This window comes from Gavialis gangeticus, unplaced genomic scaffold (assembly GCF_001723915.1).
Source record: "Gavialis gangeticus isolate Ggan-Ray unplaced genomic scaffold, GavGan_comp1, whole genome shotgun sequence".
Lineage (NCBI taxonomy): Eukaryota > Metazoa > Chordata > Crocodylia > Gavialidae > Gavialis > Gavialis gangeticus.
The window spans coordinates 128,740,095-128,754,454 of record NW_017729022.1 but is presented as its reverse complement, the minus strand read 5'-3'; the positions used below and the strand labels follow the sequence as shown (position 1 = coordinate 128,754,454).

Sequence of the window (14,360 nt, the reverse complement as noted above, 5' to 3'; positions counted from 1 at the left end):
CATGGCAAAGGACACTGTGGCTGTGTCTACATGAGGCACTTTACTGTGCAGTAGATAAGTCTACTACCCAGTAAAGCATTACTGTCTACATGTGCTCACATTTACTGTTCAGTAAATTAGTCTACTGCACAGTTAGATACAGGTAGTAAACGAACTGCAAAGTGAAACATATAGATGCTGACTGGGAGCAAATTTGCTCCTGGTCAGTTTAGCCAGCAGGGGGCCACAGGGGACAGGGAGCTTTCTGTCCATGGTCCTGGTGCTGCTCAGCTCCCAGGCTCTCTCCAGGAGCTGGAAGTTGATCAGAGCCAGGACTGGGGAGCTCTCTGCCCCCTGTCCCTGCTCCATGCACAGAGCTAGTTGCTCTGAGGACTGAGTGGGGGCTGGGAATCCATCCCTTGCTTGTCCCCCAGAGCAGCCAGGTCTGTGCAACATGGAGCTGGCTGCTCTAGGAGACAAGTGAGGGCTACGTTCCCAACACCTCTCTTCCTCTGAGTGGCCAGCTCTGTTCCAATCAGGGCATCTGCAAGTGAGTGTTTCCTGCCCACCCCCCAACCCTGCAGGAGGCTCACCTGCAGCTTCCCCACACTCTGGACTGCTCCCAGCAAACCCCCATCAAGAGGCTTGCTGGCAGCTATGTGTCCCCATGTGCACTGGGCCAAGAGAGCTCTGCCCACTGCAGGGGCAGCTCTCTCTTAACTCCATGCACATCAGGTCCCCTCCCAATGTGCATGGGGCCAAGAGACCAATACCACTGCAGCTGGCAGAGCTCTTCTGGCCCCATGCCCACTGGGACCACCCTGTGCCCTTTGCCAGTCCCCAGGCTAGCATGGTGTAGGGGGGAAAGGGGAAGGAGCCTTGAACTCCCCCTGGCTGCTGAAGTGGGGCAGAGCAGGGTGGGATCAGCCCTATATTGGGCTACTCTCATTGGGAGTAAATCTGCTCCCAAGAGGGAACACGTGTAGGCGTACTCCCCTGTAGGCTTACTGTGCAGTAAGCCTGCTGAGAAGTAATAGCACATGTAGACAATCCCACTGTGTATTATTTGTACCAGGATTGATGTATTGTATTATTCATGATCTCAGGAAAGATACTCAATGCATGTAGTAAAAGCACCCCCCCCCCAAGCTTTGATATAAATTTCTGTGAAGATCCTCAGTCTTCATCATAAGATGAAGAGCCACAGCTTAGACTGGGCACTACTGCTCTTTCAGCTTGCATTTTCTTACTGGTGCCTGTAATGGCTTTGCAGGGAGTCTAGAAAGCATAGAATAGCAGGTTGAGCCTTGTGGCATGCCAGGCTTAGGAGTATGCAGTTGTCTTCAGTGGCAGTCTGGGTTCAGATTCACAGGAGGTTTTTTGTGCAGACCTAAATCCTTCATTCTGGGTAAGTGGCTGTAAAGCAGCTTGCAAACAAAAATTACATGTGTTCCCTTTCTGCGCTGCAGGGAACTCCTGGACATGACCTGCCGCCTCGCCAACACACTGAAGAAGTATGGAATACAAAAAGGGGACAGGGTTGCAGTCTACATGCCTGTGTCTCCCCTGGCTGTGGCTGCTATGTTGGCTTGTGCCAGAATTGGTGCTGTTCACACAGTGGTCTTTGCTGGTTTCAGTGCGGAGGCTTTAGCTGGGAGGATCAATGACTGTAAGTAAAAAGACAAAGCAAAATACTATAAGTTGGATGTTTCCTTGGTTACAGTTGAGTGGTATATAGGGAAACAAGTTTTATGGTCATTTTGTTTTAATCAAAGTTAATTTAGATGGGGGGAAAATAAATATTTTATTTATCCTTTCTGACCTATGGTAAACAGTGTAGGTGCAATTTGAAGCACTCAGTTAAAGAGCTATACTGTACTATGACTCTTCAGAAATCCACAGGCATTGCTAAAATTCCAGGCTAAGAACAGGTGTTGCATTTGTCCCTGGATGAGTTGTGCCTATGTTTGTTAGACTAGAAATACCCTGGGATTAGTGTGCACACACATTGCCCTTCCAGTCAGAGCTTAGTGAGTGGCTGAATGTATTGCTGCTTTTCTTCCATTGATTCAATGATACAATCATGGGATAAACATTCAGACATACTTTGCAATGTCCCAGGATAAACTGTTAGTACTTTTTTAGTATTTATCCCAGGAGAACGGACATGGCTGTCTGAATGATTTAACTTTTGTCTTGCAATAAAATGTTTTTTTCCCTGGACAAATATGACATCTCTTTGTAGCGCAAGTAAGATAAAGGACTCTGAATTTGGTAGGGATTAGCTGGGGGTTTAGTAGAATTGGAAGGGGTTAAAAGATTACTCCACAGTGGAAGTAGGAGGGCATCTGGAGGATTATACTTACTTGCTTGGGGCCATGCTCTTGGATCCATTAATGTTAGATGGAAGATTCACATTGGCTTCAGTGGTCTTTGGATGGGGGACTAATTCTCCTCTTGTACCTTGAAGACTGGAAAGGCCACTCCTTCAGTTACCATCATTTTAAGGAGGGCTTGCCATCATTGTTGGGTATTAATGTTCACCAAAATTCTGAGAAGCAGTGTAAAGTGTATTCTCATGACTATCCTCACCACATATTCGTGACTAATTAAAGCATGGTGTATGTCATGGCAAACACCCTGATAGGTCTGCCAATTCTCTCTCTCATTAGCGGAATGCAAAGCTGTCATTACATACAACCAGGGCATCCGGGGTGGACGAATCATAGAGCTGAAGAAGACTGTGGATGAAGCTGTGAAGAATTGCCCAAGTGTCAAACGTGTCTTTGTGGCTCAAAGGACAGACAACACAGTCCACATGGGTGATCTCGATATCCCACTTAATGAAGTACGTTGACATTGTTATTTTAATCCAGGTATTTAATCCAGTGCTGGTTAGACTGCCCTGTCTTAAGGAGCTGGGTACTGTAGATACCCTGCTTGGTGTTCCTGTATGAGGACCTCTGTTTTCACATAGCAGGCATTCCAGGTATTTTACAGGCATTGGCTGTACTAGGAAATCATAATAATTAGGATGTGATCGTAAATTGGGGCAACTGGTGCAGGCTACAGGAAATGCTCCCTATGGTGGAAGGGTACTTTAGACTGCCAAACTTTGCATTACGTCCCACAGTGGAATGCAATGCCTAGTATTTAGAAATTGCCCCCAGTTTTTTCTTCCAGCAATGGTGTTCCATAAGTTTCAGAATACCCCAAAACCATGACACCTATTGTTGCCCTGTTGTGTTCAAACATAGAATCATAGAACATTAGGGTCTGAAGGGAACTCAGGAGGGCATGTAGTCCAACCCCCCTACTCAAAACAGGACCATCCCCAACTAGATCATCCACCAAAGGCTTTATCTAGCTGGGTCTTAAAAACCTCCAAGGATGGAGATGCCACAACCTCTCTGGGTAGCTTGTTTCAGTGCTTTACTACCTTCCTGGTGAAAGAGTTTTTCCTGATATCTAACCCAAACTTCCCTTGCTGAAGCTTGAGACCTTTACTCCTTGTTCTGTCATCTGCCACCATTCAGAAAAGTCTAGCTCCATCCTCTTTGGAACCACCCTTAAAGGTAGTTGAAGGCAGCTATTAAATCTCCCCACTTCTCTTCTTCAGACTAAATATGCCAGTTCCCTTAGGCTCTCCTCGTAAATCATTTGCCCCAGCATCCTAACCGTTTTTGTTGCCCTCAGTTGTTGACTGTCTCCAATTTGTCTACATCCTTTCTGTAGTGGGGGGCCCAAAACTAGATACAGTATTTCAGATGTAGTCTAACAAGTGCCGAATAGAGGGGAAGAATCATTTCTCTTGATTTGCTGGCAGTGCTCCTATTAATGTAGCCCAGTATGTTGTTAGCCTTCTTTGCAACAAGGGCACACTGTCAGCTCATAGTCTGCTTATTATCTGCTGTAACCCCTAGCTCCTTGTCTGCAGAGCTGCTGCTTAGCCATTCGGTCCCCAGCTTGTACCAGTGCATGGGATTGTTCCATCCTAAGTGCAGGACTTTGCACTTGTCCTTACTGAACCTCATGAGATTTCTTTTGGTCCAATTCTTCAATTTGTTGAGGACTTCTGAATCCTATCCTTACCCTCCAGTATGTCTGCTACTCCATCCCGCTTGGTGTCATCTGCAGACTTGCTGAGGATGCGCTCCATCCCATCTTCCAGGTTGTTGATCAAGATACTGAACAAAACCTGGCCCAGGACTACCCTGGGGCACTCCACTTGATACTGGCTGCCAACTAGACATCGAGCCATTGATAACTGCTCTTTGACCCGGATGATCCAGCCAGTTTTCTATCCTCCTTACAGTCCATTTGTCTGACCCATACTTCCTTAACTTGGTTGCAAGAATTTGTGGGAGACCGTATCAAAAGCCTTGATAAAATCAAGGTATATCACATCTGCTGGTTTTCCCCACAACCACGGAGCCAAGTCATGCCTGACCAACCTTGTTGCCCTCTGTCATGACTGGCTCTGCGGATGATTTGCCCCTGGTGAATCCCTGCTGACTATTCTTAATCACCTTCTCCTCCAAGTGCTTAGAAATGGATTCCTTGAGGATCTGCTCCATGATTTTTCCAGGGACTGACGTGAGGCTGACTCATCAGTAGTTTCCTTGATTTTTTTTTTCCTTCTTCCCTTTTTTAAAGATGGGCTCTATGTTTGTCCTTTGCCAGTTATCTGGGACCTCTCCCAATTGCCACAAGTTTTCAAAGATAATGGCCAGCGGCCCAACTCCCTCAGCACCCTTGGATGCATTGTGTCTGATCCCATGGATTTATACACATCCAACTTTTCTAACTAATCTCTAACCTGTTCTTTTGCCACTGTTGGCTGCTTACCTCCTCCCCAAACTGTGCTACCAGGTGCAGTAGTCTGGTGCTTGCCTGTGAATGAATTAAAAAAGCATTGAGTACTTCAGTCTTTTTTACATCATCTGTCACTAGGCTGTCTTCCCCATTCAGTAAGGGACCCAGAATTTTCTTGATCTTTCTTTTGTTGCTTCATTTGTCCAAGTTTCCACTTGTTGTAAGCTTCCTTTTTGTGTTTTAGCTCACTGAACAGTTCCTTGCTAAGCCAAGCTGGTTGCCTGCCATACTTGCTCATCTTCCTGCGCATTGGGGCGGTTTGTTCCTGCGCCCGCAGTAAGGTTTTTTTTTAAAATACAACTAGCTCTCCTAGACTCCTTTCCCCTTCAAACTGGCCTCCCAGGGGATCCTTTCCATCAGTTCCCTGAGTGAACGGAAGTCTGCTTTTCTGAAGTCCAAGGTCCTTACTCTGCTGCTCTCCTTGCTTCCCAGGTGGTTCAAGCAAACTCGGTAAAATCTTGTCTATGCTGTGAAACTGGATATTAGTTTTGCAGAAGTAGACAAGACCCAAGAGAGGCTTGGTGTAATTATTCGTTTCTCCTGGGGAATGATTTTGTGGGACTATTTACAACCTATATAGGCTGGTGGAGGAAGGATCACTCATTAAAATGTGCACCTGGGATCATACAGCTCGAGGCAGGGGTAACTGTGTCAGTTTACCAGTAGCAATAATCAGACAGCACTAGTTGCATTCAGTGCTGGAAACCACCATTTGAACATAAAAAATATTGAGGAACTAAAACTCACTTTCCAAGTCAGTTGGTGTTCCAGTGAAGTAGGAGCAAACGACTGCTAGATGCTAACAGTACAATCTAGACAGGAAGAGCTTGTTTTATTGGTTAGGTGTTGCCTTAATCCTTGAATAAACTGACGCAGAGGTGGCATCTGAAGTCTGCAGGTAACTTGAAACTGCAGTTAAGAAATGTGAACCTTGAATCCTTAAATGCAGTTGTCTGGTGTTAACTCTTTTAGTGCTGATCAATATAGCGGAAACATCCAGCTAATATATTTATACCACAACCTAAAACTGCCTCAGGGTGCTGAAAGCTCTCACTCCCCACTTCTTCATTGCTAGTGACTTCCAGCTTCATTCTGCAGTGGTGCGGTGATCTGTTTTAATACAAAAATCTGAGATATATTGAGAATGTGGAGACGGGATGAAAGAGGTTGAACTCTCTATTAAGTAGCGCAGGGATATTATACTTTAACTCACTACTTTAATTGAACTGAAGCTACTACAGCTCCTCTTCTACATTTGATACCAGTGAAGCCAGTGGGCCTTGCTGTAGACTTAGGAGCACATGGAACTTGGCCATGGTACCAAAACTCAGGCAAGTCAGTCTGACTATGCTGTGAAAACATAAATGCAGATGAGATCTCTAACTTGCCCAGGGTTTCATAGATTCATAGATTAAGGGTCGGAAGGGACCTAGTAGATCTTCTAGCCCGACCCCCCGCCAGGGCGGGAGAACAACAAAAAACCCCAAAAAGAGAAACGGGACTCAAATGAGTCCAGCCAGGTAGGCATCCAGCCTCTTCTTAAAGACCCCCAGGGTAGGGGCCAGCACCACTTCCCTTGGAAGTTGGTTCCAGCTCCTAGCCGCCCTAACTGTGAAGACTTAGTTTTGATTTTACCCACTGTTACTATTTTAATATTTGTTAAATGCTCACAAACACTTGGAACTAAATGCAGGCTCTGAATAGTGGTTAGTTGTAAGGCCAAATTACCCTATAGTGTTTCGCAAGCACTCACAGCTGATCACTGAGATGTCCTCAGATAAACACTTAGTTCAGTGATTCTCAAATATTTTGCTGTCTTGACTCTGATTACAGTCATACATCTGTAGAACCATTGTGTATGCCTGCAGTTAAATGAGGCAGTGACTTACCCTGCCGCTACTACTCAACAGTAACTGTCCCTGTGCCCACAATTACTCCATGATGAGGGCTAGCCTAGAGTCTTGTCCTTGAACAAAATATGGCTGAGTTAGGCTGGGTTAGCTCTCTCTGCAGCATAATTTCAGGCACTGGGACAGTTTCCAGAAAGCTGAGGCATGGTAAGTCCCTGCTCCCTATTAATTGGGGGCATATGGAAGAATTGTGGGATTGGGGGAATTAGGGGCCACAGGAGTCTTGTGACCCCACTCATAACTGCCACATCCCTACTTGGCATTACAACCTCTAGGTTGGGAACCACAAGCCTAAACAATCTGAGGGAAGTATTTCTTCACCTAGAATAGCACAGTGCCTCAGGGAAGTAGGTTGCCTCTCTGTTTTTACAGACAGTTGTTGAATATTTGGAATATATCATGATTGGTACAGGCTTGTATACACCCAAGGAAGATGCTGGAGGTTGTCACCCAGGATGGAAAATGTTTTCTGAGCAATGATTGTTTTATGTCTGTCAAATTACTTGAGCCCTTAGGGCAGGGGTGGGTAAAATGGTAAATCTGTGGTAGGCAGCTGGACTCCATTTCCCAGCAGCTCCTGCCTGCATCACTGCATCTCATTAACATGGAGATCCCAAAGGGGCAGGGCTATGACAGCAGGAGGAGCGGGTTTCCACAGGGGTTAGCTCAAGGAGTGCTGGCAGGGTGGACCTAGGAGCTGGTCTGGGGTCAGGGCTGGGATTTTGCAGGAGTGACAGCATGGTCCAGAGCCAGGGCAGAGCTGTGATCTGTTGCCCACACGCCCCACTGGGGCAGAGCCACAATTTGCTGCCTGCCTGGTCCCGCCCAGGGCATGCAGGCAGTGGATCATAACTCTGCCCTGGATCTGGGCCCTTCTGCTACAGGGTTCCAGGCCCAAAGTAGCTCTCTACCCTGCCAGTGCTGCTTGGGCCAGTCTCTGTGGAAACCTGGGCCCCTCCCTGTAATGGCTCTGCCCATTCTGGAGTCTTCATGGAAACTGGCTGCAGCGATATGGGCAGTGACTGCTGGGAAATGGAGTCTGCCATGGGCTGAATCCAGCCCATGGGCTGGATTATGCCCACCCCTGCCTTAAGGCGAAGTTGTTCCACTGTGTTAAAGCTTTTGCATGAGTTGATACATCATATTAAGCTCTGGAGTTAAAGGAGTGTGCATCTCTTTGAACTAATGAACTGGTATTTTGAACTGATGCTTGGTATTTACAAAACTTGCAAGTAGGTTTATAGTCAGAGTTAAGCTAACTTGCATGTGCCAGTTTGCTGGAGCCTTGTAGTCCTATGTTGCAGGCTGTTTGGAGCTGCCTATGCAAGTGGAGGGAATGGAAGGCACGAATAAGAGAATCTCTGTTTGCAACAAGGAAATGGCATTTGACAATAGACCACAATTACTTGCTGGAGGATTACAGGAATTTGTAAAGATGGTGAGAAACAAGCATGTACCAGTGCCACACTTTGCTATCCTACTAATTCCAAAGGAAAGAAGCAGAAGTGAAAAGAGCAGGACAGGCACAAAAGGAACAGGCCTTAAGTCATGAGCCAGTAAAAGCAAAGTTATCATGTAAGCAAGTGAAGCTCCCACCCTGTTTCGAACAGGGTTCATACACTCTGCATGTAGTCCTGATTGGTGCCCTTGCTAGATTTTGGCTTTATTAGTCATATGAATAACAAAACATTTCATTCTAAACTGTCTCCCCAAAAACACCGATCCTAATGTTTTTGTCACCGGTTGGCAGGATAAGTTTGTCTCAGCTCTTAGGTCTCTGCACCCTTAAAAGAAGTTAATGTCTGTCTTTCATCCAGAATGAACTGAGCTTAATCCATCCACTGGCATGAATCAGTGATTATCTGCTTCACTTCCATGCAAGGTTCAAGTGTTAGATAACAAGATGACTCATTGAAACCTGTCAATAAAATCCTCCTCCACTAATTATTACTCGGCTTCCAATGCACTCTGAACACTGTACGCTGTGCTTAGTTGCTGGTTTATTCTTGAAGTGATGTCTAAGAATTAGGTTGGCTTTCTCGCATCTGATTTGCCAAAATCCATATAAACAAAACAGAGCGAGAAAGTGAGAGAGGTCCAGGGTGTGGTTTAATTCAGAACAAGAAATCAATGACAAGGGGAGTGCCCCATAGTTCCAGAGAAGAAAGGAAATTAGGACATTCAAATCAGTGGAGAGGCTGGATCTTTTCATGGATATTGCTTATGTTGGATTTGGAATAAGCAGAGTACACATGGACCATCTAATGAGATCTCAAGCTGAATATTCCCTGAGATTAAGTGGACTCTGAGCAGCACACTGTTCCAGTGGTGCCCAACCTTTTCACCCCATGGGCTGGATAAGCAGTGCCAGGTTGGTCTGTGGGTTAGATCTGGCCTGTGGACCTGATTCAGGGCATGCTGCTGGTCCAGCTGCATAGGGCTGGCCTGGCTGGGGCTCAGGCATCCAGCTTTCTGGCAACAGCCCAGCCAAGGCCCACTCCAGCCACATGGGACTTGGAAATTTGGTGGCAGAGTAGTGGTAATGTGAATTGCCACCATTCCCCCACTGCTAAATTTCTGGACCTGTAGGGAGCCTTGTGGGCTAGATGACAAGGCTCCATAGACCAGATCCAGCCCATGGGCTGCGGCTTGAGTGCCCCTGCTATATTCAATTTGTGCTCCAGGTTTGTGGAAGTACCACTTGTTCCTACTGTGGAGCCATCCATTTTCAACTGAATTTTAAGGAAGGTGACTGGCAGCCTACAGGTTCCATTTACCAAGAGCCAAATTCTGTCCCCACCTGTCATAATACTGAGTGCAGGTAAGGCTGTTGCAATCCAGCCCTGGGACGTTAGTGTTGACTTCTCTGCTTGAACTTGGAAATTGGACAGCTGACCCTAATGAAAGAGAAGAGGAAGCAGGGAATGAGTTTGCAGAGGCCTAAAACCCCTCCCCACTGCTTACTCATTTAACTGCTTGTCTGAATTTATGATGCAAGGAGGGCCATAAATTTGGTGATAATTTGAGTTAGTGCTGATCCAGCTACTTTCCCCAGTGAAGTCAGGGGGTGGGATAAAGCTGTCTTCATTCACTACCCACTTACTTTCTCCAGGGAGGGAGCAGACAGCCCAGTACCCCTGTGACTTCTGCATGCCCATTCCCAAGGTCAAGGTTACTCACCTAGGGATTTAAGGAACCTCTGCAACCTGCTTGTTTCCTTGTACAAGTGAAGGCTTAGGCTGGACTCTGCCCCCTGGCCTTTCCAATGGCCTCTGTTGGGAGTTCTAACTCCAGAACTGTTTTGGCTTTTGGGAGAATGGAAATAGGAAGGTAGCCAGGTCTGTGTTTGGAAAGAAAGGAATAAGGCATAGTGGATCATTCACTGGTCTCCATCTTTTCATTTACAACAAATACCAAACTTCATGGGCATGCCTGCATTCTGTTGGACTGCTAAGGAGGATTGCGCTGAGACACATAAGACTGCACCCTGGACAGAAGTAAAAGGGCCAGGGAGAGTGGAGTGTATCTTATGCCAAAAATCTGCCATGTAAGTGCTTTTGGGTCTGTGCCCAAGGCATGCTTGGTGCTTTTCACAATCTCAGGCATGCTCATAGGAGCCACTCCAAAGGAAGCTGCCTGGCATTCTTTCAACATGTAGTGCATTCAGTGCAGGAGCAAGTGGGCAGGACATAATTTCCATTGTGCTGCTCCCTTGTGTGGTCTGATCCAGGGTGGATTTGCTTTATACCAGGGCTGTCTAACTTCCAAGTGGTTGGTGGCTGCATGTCATGCAAGCTGCAGTAGCAGGGGCCACATTAGTGCAAGCAGCAGGCCCCTAGGCCACAGCCTTCCCTCCCCCACCACAAGTTGTACTGACGCCATGAGCTGTGCCACCCCACACCCTAGGATGGGAGCAGGAAGAGAAAGCTGCTGAAGGTGGGAGCTTAGAGACCCTAGCTGAAGCAGAGAAAGAAAGGAATAGTGGCCATGTAGAAGCCTAGGAGACTTTGGCTGGGTACCCACTGTATAGGGGCAATAGAGACTTCCTGTTGCTGCTGTGATTGCCATTGTGATCATATGGCTGCCAGAAGCAGCTGCTTTCTGTTGTTTATTATTTAAGGTAGTATGAGGGCGCCTGATGCCTGGCACCACTGGCACCACCTTTTCTATGGTACTGGCCACAGGTTAACCCCTTGTGGGCTGTGTGTGGCCTCCTGACTACCAGTTGGACAGCTCTGCTCTGTACCTGATGTAGCCAGAAAAGGGCCCACAGTCCTTTCTGCAGCCAGAAAATGGAGGCTGACAATGGGAAATCCCAGGTATGATTTAAAATTAAAATAGAGCTGTCACTTAGTGACCTTTCAGTTGCTACAAAGTGTGACTTACGATGGGACTCGCACTAGGGTTTTCTGTCAGAAGCTTTTATCCTCCCAAGGACTTGATTGTGTTTTTTCTTTAATACAGGTTTTGTTCATCTGTTTTCTTCTGACACCTGGGTGTAAGAGATGTATGAGACTAAAGAACAGCTACAGCATTTATCCCCATGACCTTATAGGGAGTAAGTGTCCTGTGTGTCACAGGACCAGGTTCCATTTTACCTATTAGGCAAGTAAGGATCCTAAGTGCAATTGTATTCCACCCTGTCTAAATCCTAAAAATATATGAGTGGATTTAGTTTGGTAACACATGGTCTTTATACCTTTAAGACTAAGTCACAAAAAAGCATCAAAAGGAGGAGGACCCACCCATCTTTTGCATTAACAGTTTTTCACGGGCTTGAGTGGGACGGAATAGAATCACATTTAAGTGCCTCAGTCCTCTTATCTGCTTCTTGATGGAATAGAATCTGCCCCATGGTGTCCTTGCAGCTTCTGTTAGTGCCCAGGGAAATGGACAGTGCATGTCGTCTGAGCAGCCATCTTGACTGCTCCTATGCTCTAGCATTTTCCATCCGCTTGTCCTTGCTTTATGCTAGTACAACTTCTGCCAAGTCTTTCTGGAGAAAGCCATGGTACTAGTTGAAGACATGCCAGTTCTTTTATGCATAGCCCAGATACAGGTGAGTTTCACAAAAGGATTTGCTATGAGAGGTTAAAAGGCTTTTTGTGTTGTTTCTCTTTTCTTAGGAGATGGCCAGGGAGGCTCCTGTATGTGCTCCTGAAAGTATGGACAGTGAGGACATGCTCTTCATGCTTTATACCTCTGGAAGCACAGGAAAACCCAAGGGGATTGTTCATACCCAGGCTGGGTATCTGCTGTATGCTGCTCTGACACACAAGGTACTGCAAGTGTGTTATCTCTGTCAAAAGAGCATTTGTGCTGTTTCAGCATGGGCATGGGGAAACATTTGTTTCTTTGATTAAGGCCATAGTGGTGCATTGGTCAGTCATTTGATGTGTTGCATGCAGTTGAGCTGAAAGGTGTGTGAAAGCATATTAATAATTAAATTGCCTCAGTTTGCTGCCAGGAAGCATGCAGCCATGCAAATCAGCTCCCTGTGTTTGTAAGGAATCCAGATGATGCAGTGATTCTAGTTGGGTCTTTTCACTTCATTGGTCACTCCTAAAGTGTCTTTTTGTGACACTTGTCTGCTGAAGGACAAAACTGTATAAGCCCTAATTTTGTGCCTCTGCCACTGATATGTTGGGTGGCATTGGGCAGGTTCTTTAACTCCTCTTCTGCAGAAGCAATATGGACCTTATAATACCTTCCCAGAGTGGGTGTTGTGTGGCATGTGGTTGACTGTGGGATGCAGAACCTTCGTGCTGTAGAATAATAAATGACTGTATAATTAAGGTTCTGTACCCACAGAGATAGCACAGTTCAAACACATTAATTTCTATAGGTAGCTACCCTCAAGGCGGTGATGCAATCAGCCTTATGGCCACCTACCTCTGACTTCTCAGTTCAAGATCAGTTGTCCAGCTACAGTTAGATTAAGTAGAGGCAGTCTTTTATGTAAGCTTTGAGGAGGGCTTAGAGGTCACATCTCTGGAGCCACAGCAAGATGCATTAACCACTCTGCCTCTGTGTCCTTACCCCTACTCATACTTATCTTTTCCAAGAGATTTGTGCTGTTCTCAGCCCAGAGGTAGCTGATCAGAAAATCTGAGGATTAGCCTTTCAAGCTGCAGGAGGACTGAAGTGTTTCACTCGGTCTCTGAGACATGTGGGAGTTGCATGTCAGCTCTTCTCAGATGGCAGCTATATGAAGCATAGTCTTTGATGGGTCTTCTTCCTGCTCAGTCCAGAAAGAAAGTTCTTGGCTTTGGTCTGTCACTAGAATGTCCTGCTTCCTCCCCCTTCCCCTCCCCCTCCATCTGCTCCCCTGGATCTGAGAATTTCCTGCAAAAAAAATTCTGGCAGGGCATTGGCAGTGCCCTTGTCTCCTAGTTTTATCTGTGGCATTTAATTGTATGTTTTTGATGTTCTAGATTTTGTTCCTTGTTGGAGTAGGTAAAGATTTAAAGTAACAATTTTGGGGAATCCTTGGATTAAGAACTGCCTGTGAATGTGGTGGGCTGAAACTAATGCCCCAGGAGGCCCCTTTAGTCTCATGTTTCTATTTGTCCCTTTGGGTCATTTTGCCACTTATGCTTGCTGTGACAGGGGGCTGTCTCACGACCAGTCCAATTGTTGGCCCGCCCACCTGTCTCACCTTTGATGCAACTCTAAAGTAGTTGTTTATAAGGTGGGAGGCTGACTGATTAGTGCTAGATGCCAAGGACGTAATACACAGCTCTGTACTGTCCCTAGAACATGTCCCACACTTCACAGATGGCATCACTATGTGGCCTCCCACTGGGCCTCACTCTACACCTGCCTGATGTTCAGACCCCACCTGGATCCCTCTTCCTCAGGCTCCACCCTCATTCTGGGCTGCAACACTCCCTAAGCCCATTTTCCTTGTGGCAGTTGTCCCCTCTGGGACTTTTGGCCTCACTGGCCCTGGCCTTGTCTCTAGGCCAGTCAGGACTCCTGGCCTCTGTCTCTGGCTGTCCCTTGCAGTAGGCACTTTGGCTCTTTGACCAGTCTGGTCCTGGCCCCATCATGGGCCAGTCAAGGTTACTTTGGTTAGGTTATTGATCCACTCGCCCTCAGACTCCCATACAGGTCCACCTTCTCAGGCCCCTCCAACCAGCTCACTTAATCACTAAGCCAGCCTATGCACAGTCCTTCAGGCTTGCCCACACAGACCCTACTCTACGTGGCCCACTCACTCTCACATGCCTCCTCACTGTGGCCACTAGGCCTTATACCCCTTGGGCCTCAGGTATCTGATGACATGGCTAGACCCATGAATGGTGCATGCCCCCAGCAGCTGGGGGGGCATGGCTGCACTGGCAGCAGCGGGAGCACAGAGCTCCCACAGACTCCACTGGCACTGTTGGGGGTGGAGTGGGGTGAGTGCCAACCAAGGGTTGGCGACTACCTGCAAGCAGTGCCAGCAGCATTGGCGGCAGCCAGTGGCAATCGTGGACCACCTGCAAATGCTGCAGGTGATGTCGGCAGCAGGGGGCAAGCAGTGACGACTTGCAGGCGCCGCTGACAGTGGTGGCAGCACTTTTTTGCAGGGGGTGCACCGCCACGCTCAGG

General features: G+C 47.0%; 1 protein-coding gene across 1 annotated transcript in view; it reads left to right on the top strand.

The window, feature by feature from the left end:
• Positions 1–1,451: 1,451 nt before the first annotated feature.
• ACSS1 (acyl-CoA synthetase short-chain family member 1) overlaps positions 1,452–14,360 on the top strand; it is a 46,737-nt gene continuing 33,828 nt past the window's right edge. The window contains exons 1-3 of the mRNA XM_019516162.1: positions 1,452–1,648; positions 2,652–2,827; positions 11,891–12,043. Of these exons, the coding sequence (XP_019371707.1) occupies positions 1,462–1,648; positions 2,652–2,827; positions 11,891–12,043 (516 nt within the window). The 5' untranslated portion in view covers positions 1,452–1,461. The remainder of the gene's footprint in view (positions 1,649–2,651; positions 2,828–11,890; positions 12,044–14,360) is intronic.